General features: G+C 39.5%; 1 protein-coding gene across 1 annotated transcript in view; it reads right to left on the reverse strand.

The window, feature by feature from the left end:
* The window catches only part of LOC126428018 (tyrosine-protein kinase Fer), a 638,139-nt gene that overhangs the window by 562,852 nt on the left and 59,499 nt on the right, over positions 1–15,788 (reverse strand). Inside the window, exon 2 of the mRNA XM_050089898.1 lies at positions 3,115–3,288. Within this exon, the coding sequence (XP_049945855.1) occupies positions 3,115–3,288 (174 nt within the window). The remainder of the gene's footprint in view (positions 1–3,114; positions 3,289–15,788) is intronic.

Here is a 15,788-nt window from a genome sequence, read left to right on the forward strand (position 1 = left end):
CTCGTCCTGTTTGACGTGCTACCCCCACTAAAAACATTATTATTTTGCAGAATTCCCACTCGTACGTCGTGCATAGAAGACTGATGTTTTATTTATTCCTTACGTGTAATCTTTGGATGGGAAAGACGCAACCCCTATCCCATTTTAGTACTGGTCTGTGCTGTTTAGTTGTGGGCCATACAATACCTCGATCTTAGTTTCCACAATCGTGGAAACTCACGGTAGAAGGAGATGAACTGCCGTCTCTTTCATTATCTTCGAAGTCTGCCAAGCAACCCAATTTTATGTTTGGAAAATGCAAGTGTGAACGATCAAACATGTTTGTCAAATCGGACATCAATCACAATATGTCTCAAACACGATCTTTGTGTGATAAAACCATAGTGTTTAATATTAAAAGTATAGACAGTGGAAATTAAAATATCCTGTGGTGTCTCTCCTGCTCCAACTCGTCCCGTTTGACGTGCTACCCCCACTAAAAACATTATTATTTTGCAGAATTCCCACTCGTACGTCGTGCATAGAAGACTGATGTTTTATTTATGCCTTACGTGTAATCTTTGGATGGGAAAGACGCAACCCCTAGCCCATTTTAGTACTGGTCTGTGCTGTTTAGTTGTGGGCCATACAATACCTCGATCTTAGTTTCCACAATCGTGGAAACTCACGGTAGAAGGAGATGAACTGCCGTCTCTTTCATTATCTTCGAAGTCTGCCAAGCAACCCACTTTTATGTTTGGAAAATGAAAGTGTAAACGGCAAACGTGTTTGTCAAATCGGATGCCAATCACAATATGTCTCAAACACGATCTTTGTTTGACAAAGCCATAGTGTTTATTTTTGAAAATATAGACAGTGGAAATTAAAATGTCCTGTGGTGTCTCTCCTGCTCCAACTCGTCCCGTTTGACGTGCTACCCCCACTAAAAACATTATTATTTTGCAGAATTCCCACTCGTACGTCGTGCATAGAAGACTGATGTTTTATTTATTCCTTACGTGTAATCTTTGGATGGGAAAGACGCAACCCCTATCCCAATTTTAGTACTGGTCTGTGCTGTTTAGTTGTGGGCCATACAATACCTCGATCTTAGTTTCCACAATCGTGGAAACTCACGGTAGAAGGAGATGAACTGCCGTCTCTTTCATTATCTTCGAAGTCTGCCAAGCAACCCACTTTTATGTTTGGAAAATGAAAGTGTAAACGGCAAACGTGTTTGTCAAATCGGATGCCAATCACAATATGTCTCAAACACGATCTTTGTTTGACAAAGCCATAGTGTTTATTTTTGAAAATATAGACAGTGGAAATTAAAATGTCCTGTGGTGTCTCTCCTGCTCCAACTCGTCCCGTTTGACGTGCTACCCCCACTAAAAACATTATTATTTTGCAGAATTCCCACTCGTACGTCGTGCATAGAAGACTGATGTTTTATTTATTCCTTACGTGTAATCTTTGGATGGGAAAGACGCAACGCCTATCCCATTTTAGTACTGGTCTGTGCTGTTTAGTTGTGGGCCATACAATACCTCGATCTTAGTTTCCACAATCGTGGAAACTCACGGTAGAAGGAGATGAACTGCCGTCTCTTTCATTATCTTCGAAGTCTGCCAAGCAACCCACTTTTATGTTTGGAAAATGAAAGTGTAAACGGCAAACGTGTTTGTCAAATCGGATGCCAATCACAATATGTCTCAAACACGATCTTTGTTTGACAAAGCCATAGTGTTTATTTTTGAAAATATAGACAGTGGAAATTAAAGTGTCCTGTGGTGTCTCTCCTGCTCCAACTCGTCCCGTTTGACGTGCTACCCCCACTAAAAACATTATTATTTTGCAGAATTCCCACTCGTACGTCGTGCATAGAAGACTGATGTTTTATTTATGCCTTACGTGTAATCTTTGGATGGGAAAGACGCAACCCCTAGCCCATTTTAGTACTGGTCTGTGCTGTTTAGTTGTGGGCCATACAATACCTCGATCTTAGTTTCCACAATCGTGGAAACTCACGGTAGAAGGAGATGAACTGCCGTCTCTTTCATTATCTTCGAAGTCTGCCAAGCAACCCACTTTTATGTTTGGAAAATGAAAGTGTAAACGGCAAACGTGTTTGTCAAATCGGATGCCAATCACAATATGTCTCAAACACGATCTTTGTTTGACAAAGCCATAGTGTTTATTTTTGAAAATATAGACAGTGGAAATTAAAGTGTCCTGTGGTGTCTCTCCTGCTCCAACTCGTCCCGTTTGACGTGCTACCCCCACTAAAAACATTATTATTTTGCAGAATTCCCACTCGTACGTCGTGCATAGAAGACTGATGTTTTATTTATTCCTTACGTGTAATCTTTGGATGGGAAAGACGCAACCCCTAGCCCATTTTAGTACTGGTCTGTGCTGTTTAGTTGTGGGCCATACAATACCTCGATCTTAGTTTCCACAATCGTGGAAACTCACGGTAGAAGGAGATGAACTGCCGTCTCTTTCATTATCTTCGAAGTCTGCCAAGCAACCCACTTTTATGTTTGGAAAATGCAAGTGTGAACGATCAAACATGTTTGTCAAATCGGACATCAATCACAATATGTCTCAAACACGATCTTTGTGTGATAAAGCCATAGTGTTTAATATTAAAAGTATAGACAGTGGAAATTAAAATATCCTGTGGTGTCTCCCCTGCTCCAAGTCGTCCCATTTGACGTCCAACCCCCATTAAAAACATTATTATTTTGCAGAATTCCCACTCGTACGTCGTGCATAGAAGACTGATGTTTTATTTATCGCTTGCGTGTAATCTTTGGATGGGAAAGACGCAACCCCTCTACCATTTTTGTAATGGTCCGTGATGTTTAGTTGTGGGTCACACAATACCTCGATCTTAGTTTCCACAATCATGGAAACTCACGGTAGAAGGAGATGAACTGCCGTCTAGTTCCTTATATTCGAAGTCTGCCAAGCAACCCACTTTTATGTTTGAAAAATGCAAGTATGAACGGTCAAACATGTTTGTCAAATCGGACGTCAATCACAATATGTCTCAAACACAATCTTCACCAAACAAAGCAGCACATTCCAAATAATTCGCCATAGTGTTTGGGCTTTGAGCTGGCTGACCTGTGAGAACTGCGAGACGATCTTGTTGTAGTCCTCCATGTACTGCTTGCGGGCGCGCCGCTTCTCGGCGTAGATGTTGTTGAGCGCCTCCAGCGACTGGCTCTCCACCACCTCTGCGTTCTGGCGCAGCGTCTTGGCCGCAGCCTCCATCTCCTCCATCATGGCCCGCCACGCCTGCAACACACAGCACAACCTCTGCTATAGTAGCATTCACCAGATGCCAGTTGCAGGCCGGTATTACACTTATCATATTTCTTCGTCGAAGCTGATATGTTATTTATGTCAAAGAAAATTTGATGGCGTCAAGGGAACTTTGTCAAATCTCGCCTGTCATCAAATACGATCAAACCTGTGGCCTCGTTGTAGATTTGATCATAAAAGTCGCTCGTCTTACGTTTACTGAAATGTGAAATATAACCGCTCGGAGGCTGGCATCACTGCAGCTGTTTGATGACTCTGTAGTGTGTTTGTAAATATAGCTTCAAAGTAGTTGTATTCCTTCAACTCATTTTTTTTAATAAAGTTGTTTCGAATAGTGTGGTGGGCGAGGAAGGGGCGCAGTGTATGCTATTAATTGTGTGGAATATGCTGCAGGTGACTTCATATCCAAAATCACAGTTATAGCTATCTGTGGTGTGCGTACTGTAAGACCTTCGGTACACACACCATCAGATTATTTGACTTGTCGCTCTAACGAAGTAGGTGAGTGCCAGCAATATGTCTCGTGGTCTTATCGTGGCGTGTTTATCTTCCGCCGTTACGTCAGACGGTAGAAATGCCACTTGCACACTTAGAGTAGGATCTTGATTAATTTTCACACACATTTATTAAAATAATAAAAAGCGTGGACATTACGTAATTTGATTCTGGATGCCGTTTACAGTTGACTATCTCTGAAGTTCCTTTTGTCTTGGTACGTTAATCTTATTCTCACATATCTCTGATACTTGACAAAGTGTCTATACATTTCTCTTCATGGCTATGTACAAGAATATGATAATCTTATTAGGTGCAGACTGAAACTTGACTATAGACTGGTACAGACAAATGCAGACTGACGAATCAGAGGTCTGTACACTCGTTATAATACCTCGAGCGTTCAGGTATCACTGCGCGAGTGTGACCTGCGAGGAGAAAAGGTGCTACGTTAGCAGCTATCTCATTGGCTGAATTACATATTAATACGCGGATCGGCAGAAGCAGAAAATTTGGTCCGTCTCTAAGGCAGCGCCATCTCGTAGTGCGGAGACGGACGAGCGCTGCGCCTGCGCTGTTGTGCTTAGCGGGGCGCGCTCTAGTGGGAAAGTTGTGTACGTGCTGACTACGCGGAACTATGTACACAACACCATCAACCTCTACATCAGGAAACGTCCAGGCAGCTTTTCAGCAAGCCGTAATAGAGGATGTGGTCACACTCCAAAATAAAACATTATTTCTTAGCTTTCAATTCAACTTTTTTGGTCAATTTTTGAACTCTGGATGCCATAAGTTAAAAAGCGCTTCATCTTTTTCCTACCTTTTCTTAATTTTGTAGCTTTTCGAACACTAATTCCATTAATTAAATTATTAAAAAATAAAAATACTTCTCAATGCCCATATACTGTACTAAACGTTTATTTACCTTCAAATGTTCCCCCTTATGTGCTTTATAAATCGCTTCACACATTTCTGGAATTATTTTGGTTAATGTGCAATGTGGTATTCGAGTTCTGTGTTGTAAACTATAGATCTTGCATGTATCAAGAAGTCATAATGTCACTGTTTGCCTGTCTTCTGCATGTATTGCATTTCTCAACAGTGTATTCTGTTTTGTAATATGAGAAACCACTTTACTGAGCAAATACTGAAATATAGTGTCATCCATTCGTAAAGGAATTTACATATGAGACTTCACATCCTCCACATATTTATTTATTTTATCCATCTTTCAGCATTAACATGCAATCGATGTCGTCAGAAGAATTACAGCTATTTGTACATTATGTTTTACATAATAGAATATTATGTAGTAAAAATATAGCAGTGTTGTACCCTATTAGCTTATAACTGCCTCTACACCCACATCTATACATAACAAAAAGCCTTAATTTATCAGCATTAACATGCAGTCGATGTCATCAGAGGAATTATAGTTATTTGTACATTATGTTTCATATAACAAAATATTACATGGTAAAAATATAGCAGTGTTGTACCCTATTAACTTATAGCTGCCTCTACACTCATATCTATACATAACAGAAAGCCTTGATTTATCAATAAATTAGGTCATCTTTACAACTATTTTGAAATACTTCTGTACTATAGAAAGTATTTTCCTTCATCCACACTTTAGTTTTAGTTTTGAAAATATCCAGAGAAACCAATAGAGACTGCACAGGTAAAGTGTTGAATAATTTTATGCCTATGTATTCATAGATAATTCGGTTTTCTTAAGCCTGGTTGTGGGTATATCAATGATATTTGTTTGTTGAGTATTGTGTTGATGAACAGATTTCCTTATAGTGTAGTGGTTTAAGTTTCCTTTTATGTTTAGTAGGCAACAATATATGTAAAGAGATGGGACTGTGAGAATTTTTGAGTCTTTAAAATAAGGTCTACATGAGGTCTTGTTGTCAGTGATTCCATAAAGACGACTAATTGCTTTTTTCTGCCAAGTGAAAATTATTTGGCTCCTGGGGAGTTACCCCATAAAAGAATGCCATATTGTAGATGGCAGTGAAAGAAGGTGTAGTATGAAGAACTAATAAATCTTGTGTAGCACATGTGTGTAGTCTGGATAGTAGGTAGATGACTCGTGATAACTTTCTACATACATAATCTGTGTGTGTGTCCCACGTTAATTTCGTGTCAACATGAATTCCTAGTAGTCTAACAGATGATAACTCAGTGTTACTGTTTAATGGACTGAAGATTATCTTAACAGTCGTTTTATGGTTCATAGTTAAATCATTAGCTTTAAACCAGATATTAGATATTTTGAGACATTCTTCACCTTCCTCCTACAGTTTGTTTATATCCTTCCCGGAATTAGCTAATGTATTATCAGCATAGAGGATAGATTTACAGGGTAAGTTACTTGAAAGTCATTTACAATTAATATAAATAGTAGAGGGCTAGGCACTGGGCTCTGAGGAACACCTCATTTTATACCATTATGCTTTACAATTTGTTTTCTATTGCTGAGGTATGATTCAGTTAGTGAGAGTTCCAAATGTTTGATTCCACATCTACACAGTTTATCTAATAATAACTTGTGGTTAACTGAGTCAAAAGTGTTACTCAATTTGAATGGCTTCAGCAGATAATTCTGACTCGAATGAGCTTAGTACAAAAGAGATAAGGTTTTCAACTACTTTGAGTGTTGATAACTTTGATCTAAATCCATACTGTGAATGATTTAATATATTATTGTCTGATATGTGTATGCATATTTGCTGCAGTATGCAATATTCTATTATTTTTTAGAGAATAGGCACAAGTGAAATTGGTCTATAATTATTGATACAGGATTTGTCACCCTTTTTGTAAAATGGTATGACAACTGTCTTTTTGAGACATTGTGGAAAATGTCCACTAGAGAGCATCCAGTTTCATCAGTATGCAAATAGGATATGATATGAAATCTACGATTTTTTTTTAATTACAAAGTTCGATAGGCCATAAACATCTTCAGATCTGGAGTAACCTAATTTAGAGGTTGCTTTAATTACTTGTACTTCTCTCCATTCACAAGCTGACACTATGTTTGTAATGTTTTGTTGAAAATTTCTGCCAGATGTGGGGTGAGAAATAGGTGTATGTTTAGAACTGGAATTCTGGTTGCCCTGAGTTGAGAGGCTAAGTTTGGCAACGTTGGCAAAAAAGTGATTGAAATCATCAGCAGTGATATTAGCAGCATTTGTGTTGTCTTTATAGTTTATATCCATAGCTAACTCTCCTTTTATTACTTTCCATGCAGCCTTGCATTTATTGTGTGATTTTTTAATGAAATCATCATTTGCCTTACACTAGGCTATTTTAATTTCAGATCTATATTTTCTTTTCAGGTTTTTCTAAGTTTCTTTATCTAATGCTCCCTTTTTGACCTTACCGTGACAATTAATTACCAATAGTCTCAGTTTTTGTAATTGAGATGAAAACCACTTCTGTAAAGTTGAGCGGCTAGGTTTCCAGACTTTTTTCATTTTGATTTTGATTTTTATTTTATTTTTTTTACCAGTGGACAGCATGTAAGGAAGATTTCAGAAATGATTTTAAGGAATGTGCTGAAGGCTTCATCAACATTTCTGGAGGAATGTATAACAGTATTCCAAGTTCTTCTCTATACTTGCTAATATTTCTATCAGTAAATAGTCTCACACACTGAGTTTGTTCGTGGTCTTCTTTTGGTTTTTCAGTAATTAGTTTCACCTATATACCTCTATGGTCCAACAGGTAATCGATATTAAATAAGCCTAGCTCAAAATCACATTTGTATATATTTGTTATTTGATTGCGAAGACAGGAGAAATGCCTTGTAGGACTTTCATTAGCACAAAAGAGATTATAGGATCTTAACATATTTACTAAATTAACATTACTGGCTGTCATTTTCCTAATGTCTATGTTTAGATGCACAAAAATTGATATTTTGTATTTAGTAGACTTTTGTATACTGAGCACAAGTTTTTCTAAACATTCTATACACTGTTCTACATTACTTTCAGGAGTGTGATATAAAGAAACAGTTATGAGCTGTATACCAGGTATAATCAAAGCATCTGCTTCAAAAAAAACTTTGATGCATAAGTCACTAACTTCAAGAACAAAAAACTTTTTAAGTCTGGATCATTGCTGAGTCCTCACCCATCCAAGTGCACAAGATTTCTCGAGGTGCTCCCATGTCGATTTAAAGGAAGAAGACAGTTTGATACGAAACCTTGCGAGGTGCCTGCATGCTGTAGAATCAATTCCTCATCAATGTATAGTAACACATTTGAAAGTGTCGTGATGTAACAGCAGACAGTTAAGAAGAACAAGAAGCGGATGATTTTTATGCTCGATGGAGCACCAGACAGATGTAGTTAGAAGCATTTTTATGTAAATCAACCAACCTATCAATTTTAAAGTATTATTCCAGAGTCTAGGATCAGTACCTGGAAATTATTGGAAAGAGAGAACATAAAACATATGCACTCCTAACACTACAACGTTCTGCACTTAAAAACGTTCTGCACTTAAAATGGGCTATAATGTTAGATCACTTGCGTTGTGGACTTATCAGTCATATGGAATGTAGCGCTGTTAATATTCCAATGTGAGAAATATATTTCAAGTGCATTACATACATCCTTCTTCCCGGTTTCACTACGATAAACTATGTTATCGAACTGTAAAACGAAAAAACTACTTCCTTAAAACAGTGGCTCTGTGTGATACGAACAATATAGCTTTCCATAGATGTATAGCATCCACTGTTCACATCCGATCACGGTTCAGAAATCATACTATGCCTGCATCAGACCTGTATAAAATGATAATAACGGGGGATACCTCCTACAAGGAAGCTGATAAACCCATAGCAACAGCGTCCAACATGTGAAAATTACAAGTCATTCTGCCACTAACTCTGTAAACACCACATCTGTCAGGCAAATGTATATACGGGGATTGCAGTACCTCACAAGCACCTATCGCTCACTTAGTTATGAAGCTGAAGTCTCCATTTTACATTCAAGATGCGACAGGAGGATGGAGTACATCGCATAAATCAAAGATCGTTTAGAGGAATGTGTCACGTTTCATCACACATGAAATAAAGACTTACATCCAGCACAGGTTGATTCCTCCCCCGCCAATCCCTAGGATGAGTTGGAGGTAGGGTGACAGCTCAGTGGAGGTAGCCGTGGTATGCTGCATTTTTCTGATGGAACTTGAACTTCCCGCGTTTTTCGGGGGGGGGGGGGGGGGGGAGGGCATTTACCAGTGAGTAAGAGGTTAATTAATTAATCAATTTAATTAAGTAGTAAATCAAATTGATAAGAGTCAGAAGGGAGCCTATTACAATAACTCAGACCAGAAAGTGTACCTGTAGCAGCAAGCAGGGGAGGGTAGTTGGGGACGAGGGGGTGGGCAGTAGGATAAGAACCTGTCAATCAAAAGGCAATGGGGGTAACATGGAAAACCACTTAACAGAACAATAGGTTAAGTAACTGTCAATCAAAGGAGTGTTACGATTACCCTTATTTTACTACGACGATCGTTTCTCCGTATGCAGGTCGAAGTCAACAAAATGTTTTCCGATACGGAGATAAAAGTTGGTGATTGAAATTATGTCAGGAATTCCGTCCCTGAGTGCATACCTGCCCCTGATATAGGCAACTGGCACTAACAAACTGTGCTCGTACATTGTTTGTTCTACTACTCAAGAGAGCACTACTAGCTGCCGGCCGGTGTGGCCGTGCAGTTACAGGCGCTTCAGTCTGGAACCGCGGGACCGCTATGGTCGCAGGTTCGAATCCTGCCTCGGGCATGGGTGTGTGTGATGTCCTTAGGTTAGTTAGGTTTAAGTAGTTCTAAGTTCTAGGGGACTGATGACCTAAGATGTTAAGTCCCATAGTGCTCGGAGCCATTTGAACGACTACTAGCTGTGTCTTGTGCTCCACTTCCATTTCTTGCATAGACATTGTACATAGCGAAACACATTAATTATTTGCATGTCGCCAATTGCTTGCGACACGACATTGTAAACCAAAGTGAAGTATTGTCAATCTGATTTACTTAAATTGTTGTATAGCTATCCGAGAAAACAGCATCCTGTAAGTACCCTATAAGAAACGAGTAGGCAAGTCCCCACATGAGTAGTCCATTAGTAGATAATAAAATCGCAAGACAAGTTTTATGCGTCAGTGATGTACCGGTGCGTTGGACCTTCAGCGCCAGAAGGCGGCAGTCATATGCTTAGCGTTCCAGCTCCGTAATCGGTGGCTCGCTGGGCCGATCCCACTCGTGCTCTTTCTTTCTTCTAGATCTACATGATACTCTGCAAATCACATGTAAGATCCTGCCAGAATGTTCATCGAACCACCTTCACAATAATTCTATTACCCCAGTTTCGAACAGCGCGCGGAAAAAACGAACACCTATATATTTCGGTGCGAGTTATGATTACCCTAATTTTACTATGATGATCGTTTCTCCGTATGCAGGTCGGCGTCAACAAAATTTTTTCCGATTCGGAGAAAAAAGTTGGTGATTGAAATTTCGTCAGGAATTCCGTCTTAACGAGAAACGCCTTTTTTAATTATGTCCACTTCAAATCATATAACATATCACTGACACTCTCTCCCCTGTTTCTCGATAATACAAAACGTGCTGCTCTTCTTTGAACTTTCTCGATGTAGTCCGTCAATGCTACCTGGTAAGAATCCCACACCCGCAGCAGTACTCCAAAAGAGGACTGACATGCGTAGTGTAGGCAGTCTCTTTAGTAGACCTGCTGCACCTTCTAAGTGTTCTACACATAAACGCAGTCTTGGGTTCGCCTTCCCCACAACACTTTCTTTGTGTTCTTTGCAATTTAAATTATTCTTATTTAATTCTTAGGTATTTAATTGAATTTACGGCCTTTATTTAGATTTGACTGATTTATCGTGTAACCGAAGCTTAACGAATCCCTTTTAGCACTCATGTGAATGACCTTACACTTTCCATTATTTACGATCAATTGCCAATTTTTGCACCACACGGATATCTTTTCTAAATCGTTTTGCAATTTGTTTTGATCTTCTGATGACTTTACTTGACGATAAACGACAGAATCATCTTCATACAATCTGAGACGCCTGCTCAGATTGTCTACTAAATCGTTCATATAGATAAAAAAACAGCAGAGGACCTATAACACTAACTTGGGGAACGCCACAAATTACTTCTTCCGAACTGTGACCTCTGTGAAAGGAAATCACACATCCGGTCACATAACAGATGATATTCCGTTAGCACGCAATTTGACTACAAGCCGCTTGTGACGTAGTCAAAAGTCTTATGAAACTCTAGAAATACGGATTCAATTTGAAATCCCTTGTCAATAGCACTCAACACTTCGTTGTATTTTTCAGTAATAATATTTTTTCCTACATATTACGTTTGAAAGGTAACATGATGAAAAGACTCCTGTATTTGCATGAACTTTTATCGAATATCCGATGTTGTTGGTTGTTTGCTAATTTTTATTATCGCAACAAATACTTACGACCATCGACATCTAAACAACCAAACGCATAAAATTTTTCTGAAAATGTGTGCCTGTCGCGATTTCCGAAAGCCCTTATGCCTGCAATCGGGTAAGGTCCCGAGAACTGCTTTGCACCTCGACTCTACGATCCGTACACAAAGATTTCAAGGACGAGGGACAGACTTGGAAAGCCCAATATGAAATCGATAAATGAAGGTGTAAATAACTATTCAATAATGGAGTGCGTTAGAATATTTCAAAATATGAGGGTAATGTACAATTAATCGTCGGATGTCTTTGACACTACGTGTAGGATGATATTTTTCACACAGGCACAGGAAACATAAGTTAAATTGGCATCAACAACTTCGAATGATTGGAGTTTCACCGCATGCACAGTGACTCTGCAGAGTTTCTAAGGTAAAATAAAGGTCGTTGACATTTTGGAAAATTTGGATGCTATCCATGCGTAACGCAGCATTTTCGTAAATATCGGTGCTGAAAATTGGCGATGAACGACTGAATGTATTTTAATAGCATTTTCACGAGAAGCAATTTCTCGTTCGTTGTCAGTCAAATACGAACAAGTCTGAAGGCGATTGATAAACTTTTTATCTTGTCTATGGAGATAAATGTCTCATAATATTTGCTGAAATAATCAAAATTAGTAAACAGCCAAATAGCATCGGAAATTCAATAAGTGTACTTGTTTTTCATCGCATTACCTTTCACATGTAATATCTACGACATAATACGACTTTTGACAAGGTTGACTGGAGTACTCCCTTACAAACTCGGAAGGTGTCAGGGAGCGAATGGCTACAATTTATACAGAAATCAGATGGCAGTTATAAGAGTCGAGGGGCACGGAAGTGAATCAGTGGTTCAGAAGAGAGTGAGACCGGGTTGTAGCCTATCCCCGAAGTTATTCAATCTGTATATTGAGCAAGCAGTAGGAATTAAAATCCACGGAGAAGAACTAAAAACGTTTGAGGTTTGCCGGCGACATTGTAGTACTGTTAGAGACAGCAAAGGACCAGGAAGAGTTGAACGGAATGAATATTGTCTTCAAAGGAGGATATAAGATGAACATCAACACGAGCAAAACTAGGACAATGGAATGTAGTCGAATTAAATCAGGAGATGATGAGGGAATTGCATTAGAAAATGAGACACTTTATACAGTAGAAGATGAGTTTTGCTATTTGGGGAGCAAAATAACTGATGGTACAGATAATATAAAATATAGACTGGCCATGGCAAGGAAAACGTTTGTGAATAACAGGAATTTGTTAACATCGAGTATAGATTTAAGTGTAAGGGAGTCTTTTCTGAAAGTTTTTGCGTGGAGTGTAGCCATGTGTGGAAGTGAAACATGGACGATAAATATTTTAGACAAAAAGACAATAGAAGGTTTTGAAATGTGGTGCTACAGAGGAATGCTGAAGATTAGGTGGATAGATCACGTAACTAATACAGGGCGTCTACGTGGACAAGAAAAAAAAAATTCTCGGATTTTTCCAGGATTTCCCGGTTAAAAACACAATTTCTCCCGGATGAAATTACGTATAAAGCGGGTGAAAATATATCCGTGTTAAGTAACAGTATACTTTCCCTCGGAGCTGTAAAACCTATCAGTCCTTTGAATCGTAAAGGTCTTATACCGGCGGAGGACGTCCCAGCAGTTTAGGAAACGAAATCCAGGAAGAACAATGCGTTTGGAAAGTTGTTTGACGCGAGACAGTATGCAGAGTTTATTTTCGTATTGCGAAAGTATATACAAAAATTCCACAAATTACAGCACGGTAGCTTCCGAAACTAAAATAGAGATTGCGTTGAGTGTTGCACTTTTGTCAGCCAGTCATAGCTCATGTCACGTGATCTCGCTAGCGAATGACGGCAGTTATTCGGAGCGCGAGGCCTACGAGAAAGACAGGCCGCGGCGCGTACGTTACCAAGGTAGGCCGCGCTCGCGTTTCTACACCGGTTAACACGTAAGCAGATGTGTATGTACGAACGAGAATTTCATCCACTGTTATTAGTCCTACAATGATAGGAAGTCCGTAGGCCTACTAACAGGCTCTAATTTGGCAATTCAAATCGTGCCAAAAGTCGAAGTGTTCTGGCATGAAGAGACTTGTGACATTGCTCAGTAACACGTTATGCACATTTTTTTGAAGCTCAATTACACTTTTTGCCATCGATTGCATAATTTTTTATCTATGAAAGAACAACATTAAATATGAAAACTAACTTGAAGCTCGGTTTTTTTTAGCGTGTGTTACACGTTAAGTCATATCAAATACAAATGTGCCGGTAAAATTTTAAATAGTGGCATAAATGACTTATCTTCTGGGCCCGACATTTTTCAAATGGCTGATCCTCAAAGTGTTACGTTTTGAATGAGAGTTATAACGCTCTGTGATTTAAGAAATTCACAGCACAGTTTCACACGTAACATAAATCATCTTGCGTGGAAATTTACTTTGAAAGTAACGCATCTCAAGCCACTATTCGTAATATTTTCTGGTGATCTGTTAGAAATGTAAACAATTGTGACGTCACGCACATCGAATGCACGTTAGTTGTTACGGACGTACTGCATAATCTTCGACCTAAAGCCTTTGACACTTTTCGGTGTCGGCAAACTGGTTTGTGCATTGAGTAAATTACCCATTTTCTATGCAACTAAACTTTTATTTTGGTGTTATTCTCTGATTTATGTTTCATTGCTGCAGTATTATTCAGCAGTAGTGGACTAAAGTTCTTTGTCAGCGTATCAGATCTTGCACGTCAAACCTACAAAACTTTAACTGAAATCTAAAACAATGAAAAATCCCGGAATTCTAAAAAATTCCCGGGTTTTTCCCGGATTTGTCCCGGATGAAAAAATTCCCGAGTTTTTCCCGGATCTCCCGGATGTCCCGGGCCGTATACACCCTGTAATAAGAAGGTACTGAATAAAACTGGAGAGAAGAAGAATTTGTGGTACAACTTTACTAGAAGAAGGGATCGGTTGGTAGGACACGTTCTGAAGCATCAACAGATCACCAATTTAGTATTGGAGGGAACCATGGAGGTTAAAAATCATAGAGGGAGACCAAGAGATGAATACTCTAAGCAGATTCTGAAGGACGTTGTTTGCAGTAGTTACTCGTAGATGAAGTGGCTTGCATAGGATAGTGTAGCATGGAGAGCTGCATCAAACCAGTCTCTGGACTGAAGACCACAACAACAGCAACAACAATACGACGAGTGTTGGAATGAATATAAATTTAAAAAAAGGATGAGTGGGATTCGATCGAGTGATCCCCCGGTTACAGAGATTGAACGCTAATCACATGACCACCGCCAGCTCGAGCTCAGGGTCTTAACGCACCGGTACATCACTGACGCGGAAAACTTCTCGAAATCGGCTACGTAGTACACCTTACTACTAGTATATTCTGTTGTCGTAATGGACTACGAAATGTATGCTAAGTGTGAAGTAAATCCGTGGCCTTCCCTTGTCAGTAATGTCTTGAGGAATTCAATCAAATTTTGTGTACTGTGTGCTCCACGAGGGATGGTCAATATTCATGGATGTGACTGGAACGCTCATTTCAAACAAAAAACTTTCATGGGCACATACCCCATTCTTATGCTTTCCGCGGTACAACATATTTAATGTACATTTATTTATGGGAGAGTGACGCGCATGTATGTAGCAGGCTAGTCGGTGGATTGCTCGTGGTAGTACAGTTCACTGGCCACCTACACCACCAGACCTCACGCCATTTGTTTATGAGATTGTATGAAGTGTTCCAAAAATGGTTCAAATGGCTCTGAGCACTATCTACATCTACATCCATACTTCGCAAGCCACCTGACGGTGTGTGGCGGAGGGTACCCTGAGTACCTCTATCGGTTCTCCCTTCTATTCCAGTCTCGTATTGTTCGTGGAAAGAAGGATTGTCGGTATGCTTCTGTGTGGGCTCTAATCTCTCTGATTTTATCCTCACGGTCTCTTCGCGAGATATACGTAGGAGGGAGCAATACACTACTTGACACCTCGGTGAAGGTATGTTCTCGGAACTTCAACGAAAACCCGTACCGAGCTACTGAGCGTCTCTCCTGCAGAGTCTTCCACTGGAGTTTATCTATCATCCCCGTACCGCTTTCGCGATTACTAAATGATCCTGTAACGAAGCGCGCTGCTCTCCGTTGGATCTTCTCTATCTCTTCTATCAACCCTGTCTGGTACGGATCCCACACTGCTGAGCAGTATTCAAGCAGTGGGCGAACAAGCATACTGTAACCTACTTCCTTTGTTTTCGGATTGCATTTCCTTAAGATTCTTCCAACGAATCTCAGTCTGGCATCTGCTTTACCGACGACCAACTTTATATGATCATTCCATTTTAAATCACTCCTAATGCGTACTCCCAGATAATTTATGGAATTTACTGCTTCCAGT

This window comes from Schistocerca serialis, chromosome 12 (genome assembly GCF_023864345.2).
Source record: "Schistocerca serialis cubense isolate TAMUIC-IGC-003099 chromosome 12, iqSchSeri2.2, whole genome shotgun sequence".
Lineage (NCBI taxonomy): Eukaryota > Metazoa > Arthropoda > Insecta > Orthoptera > Acrididae > Schistocerca > Schistocerca serialis.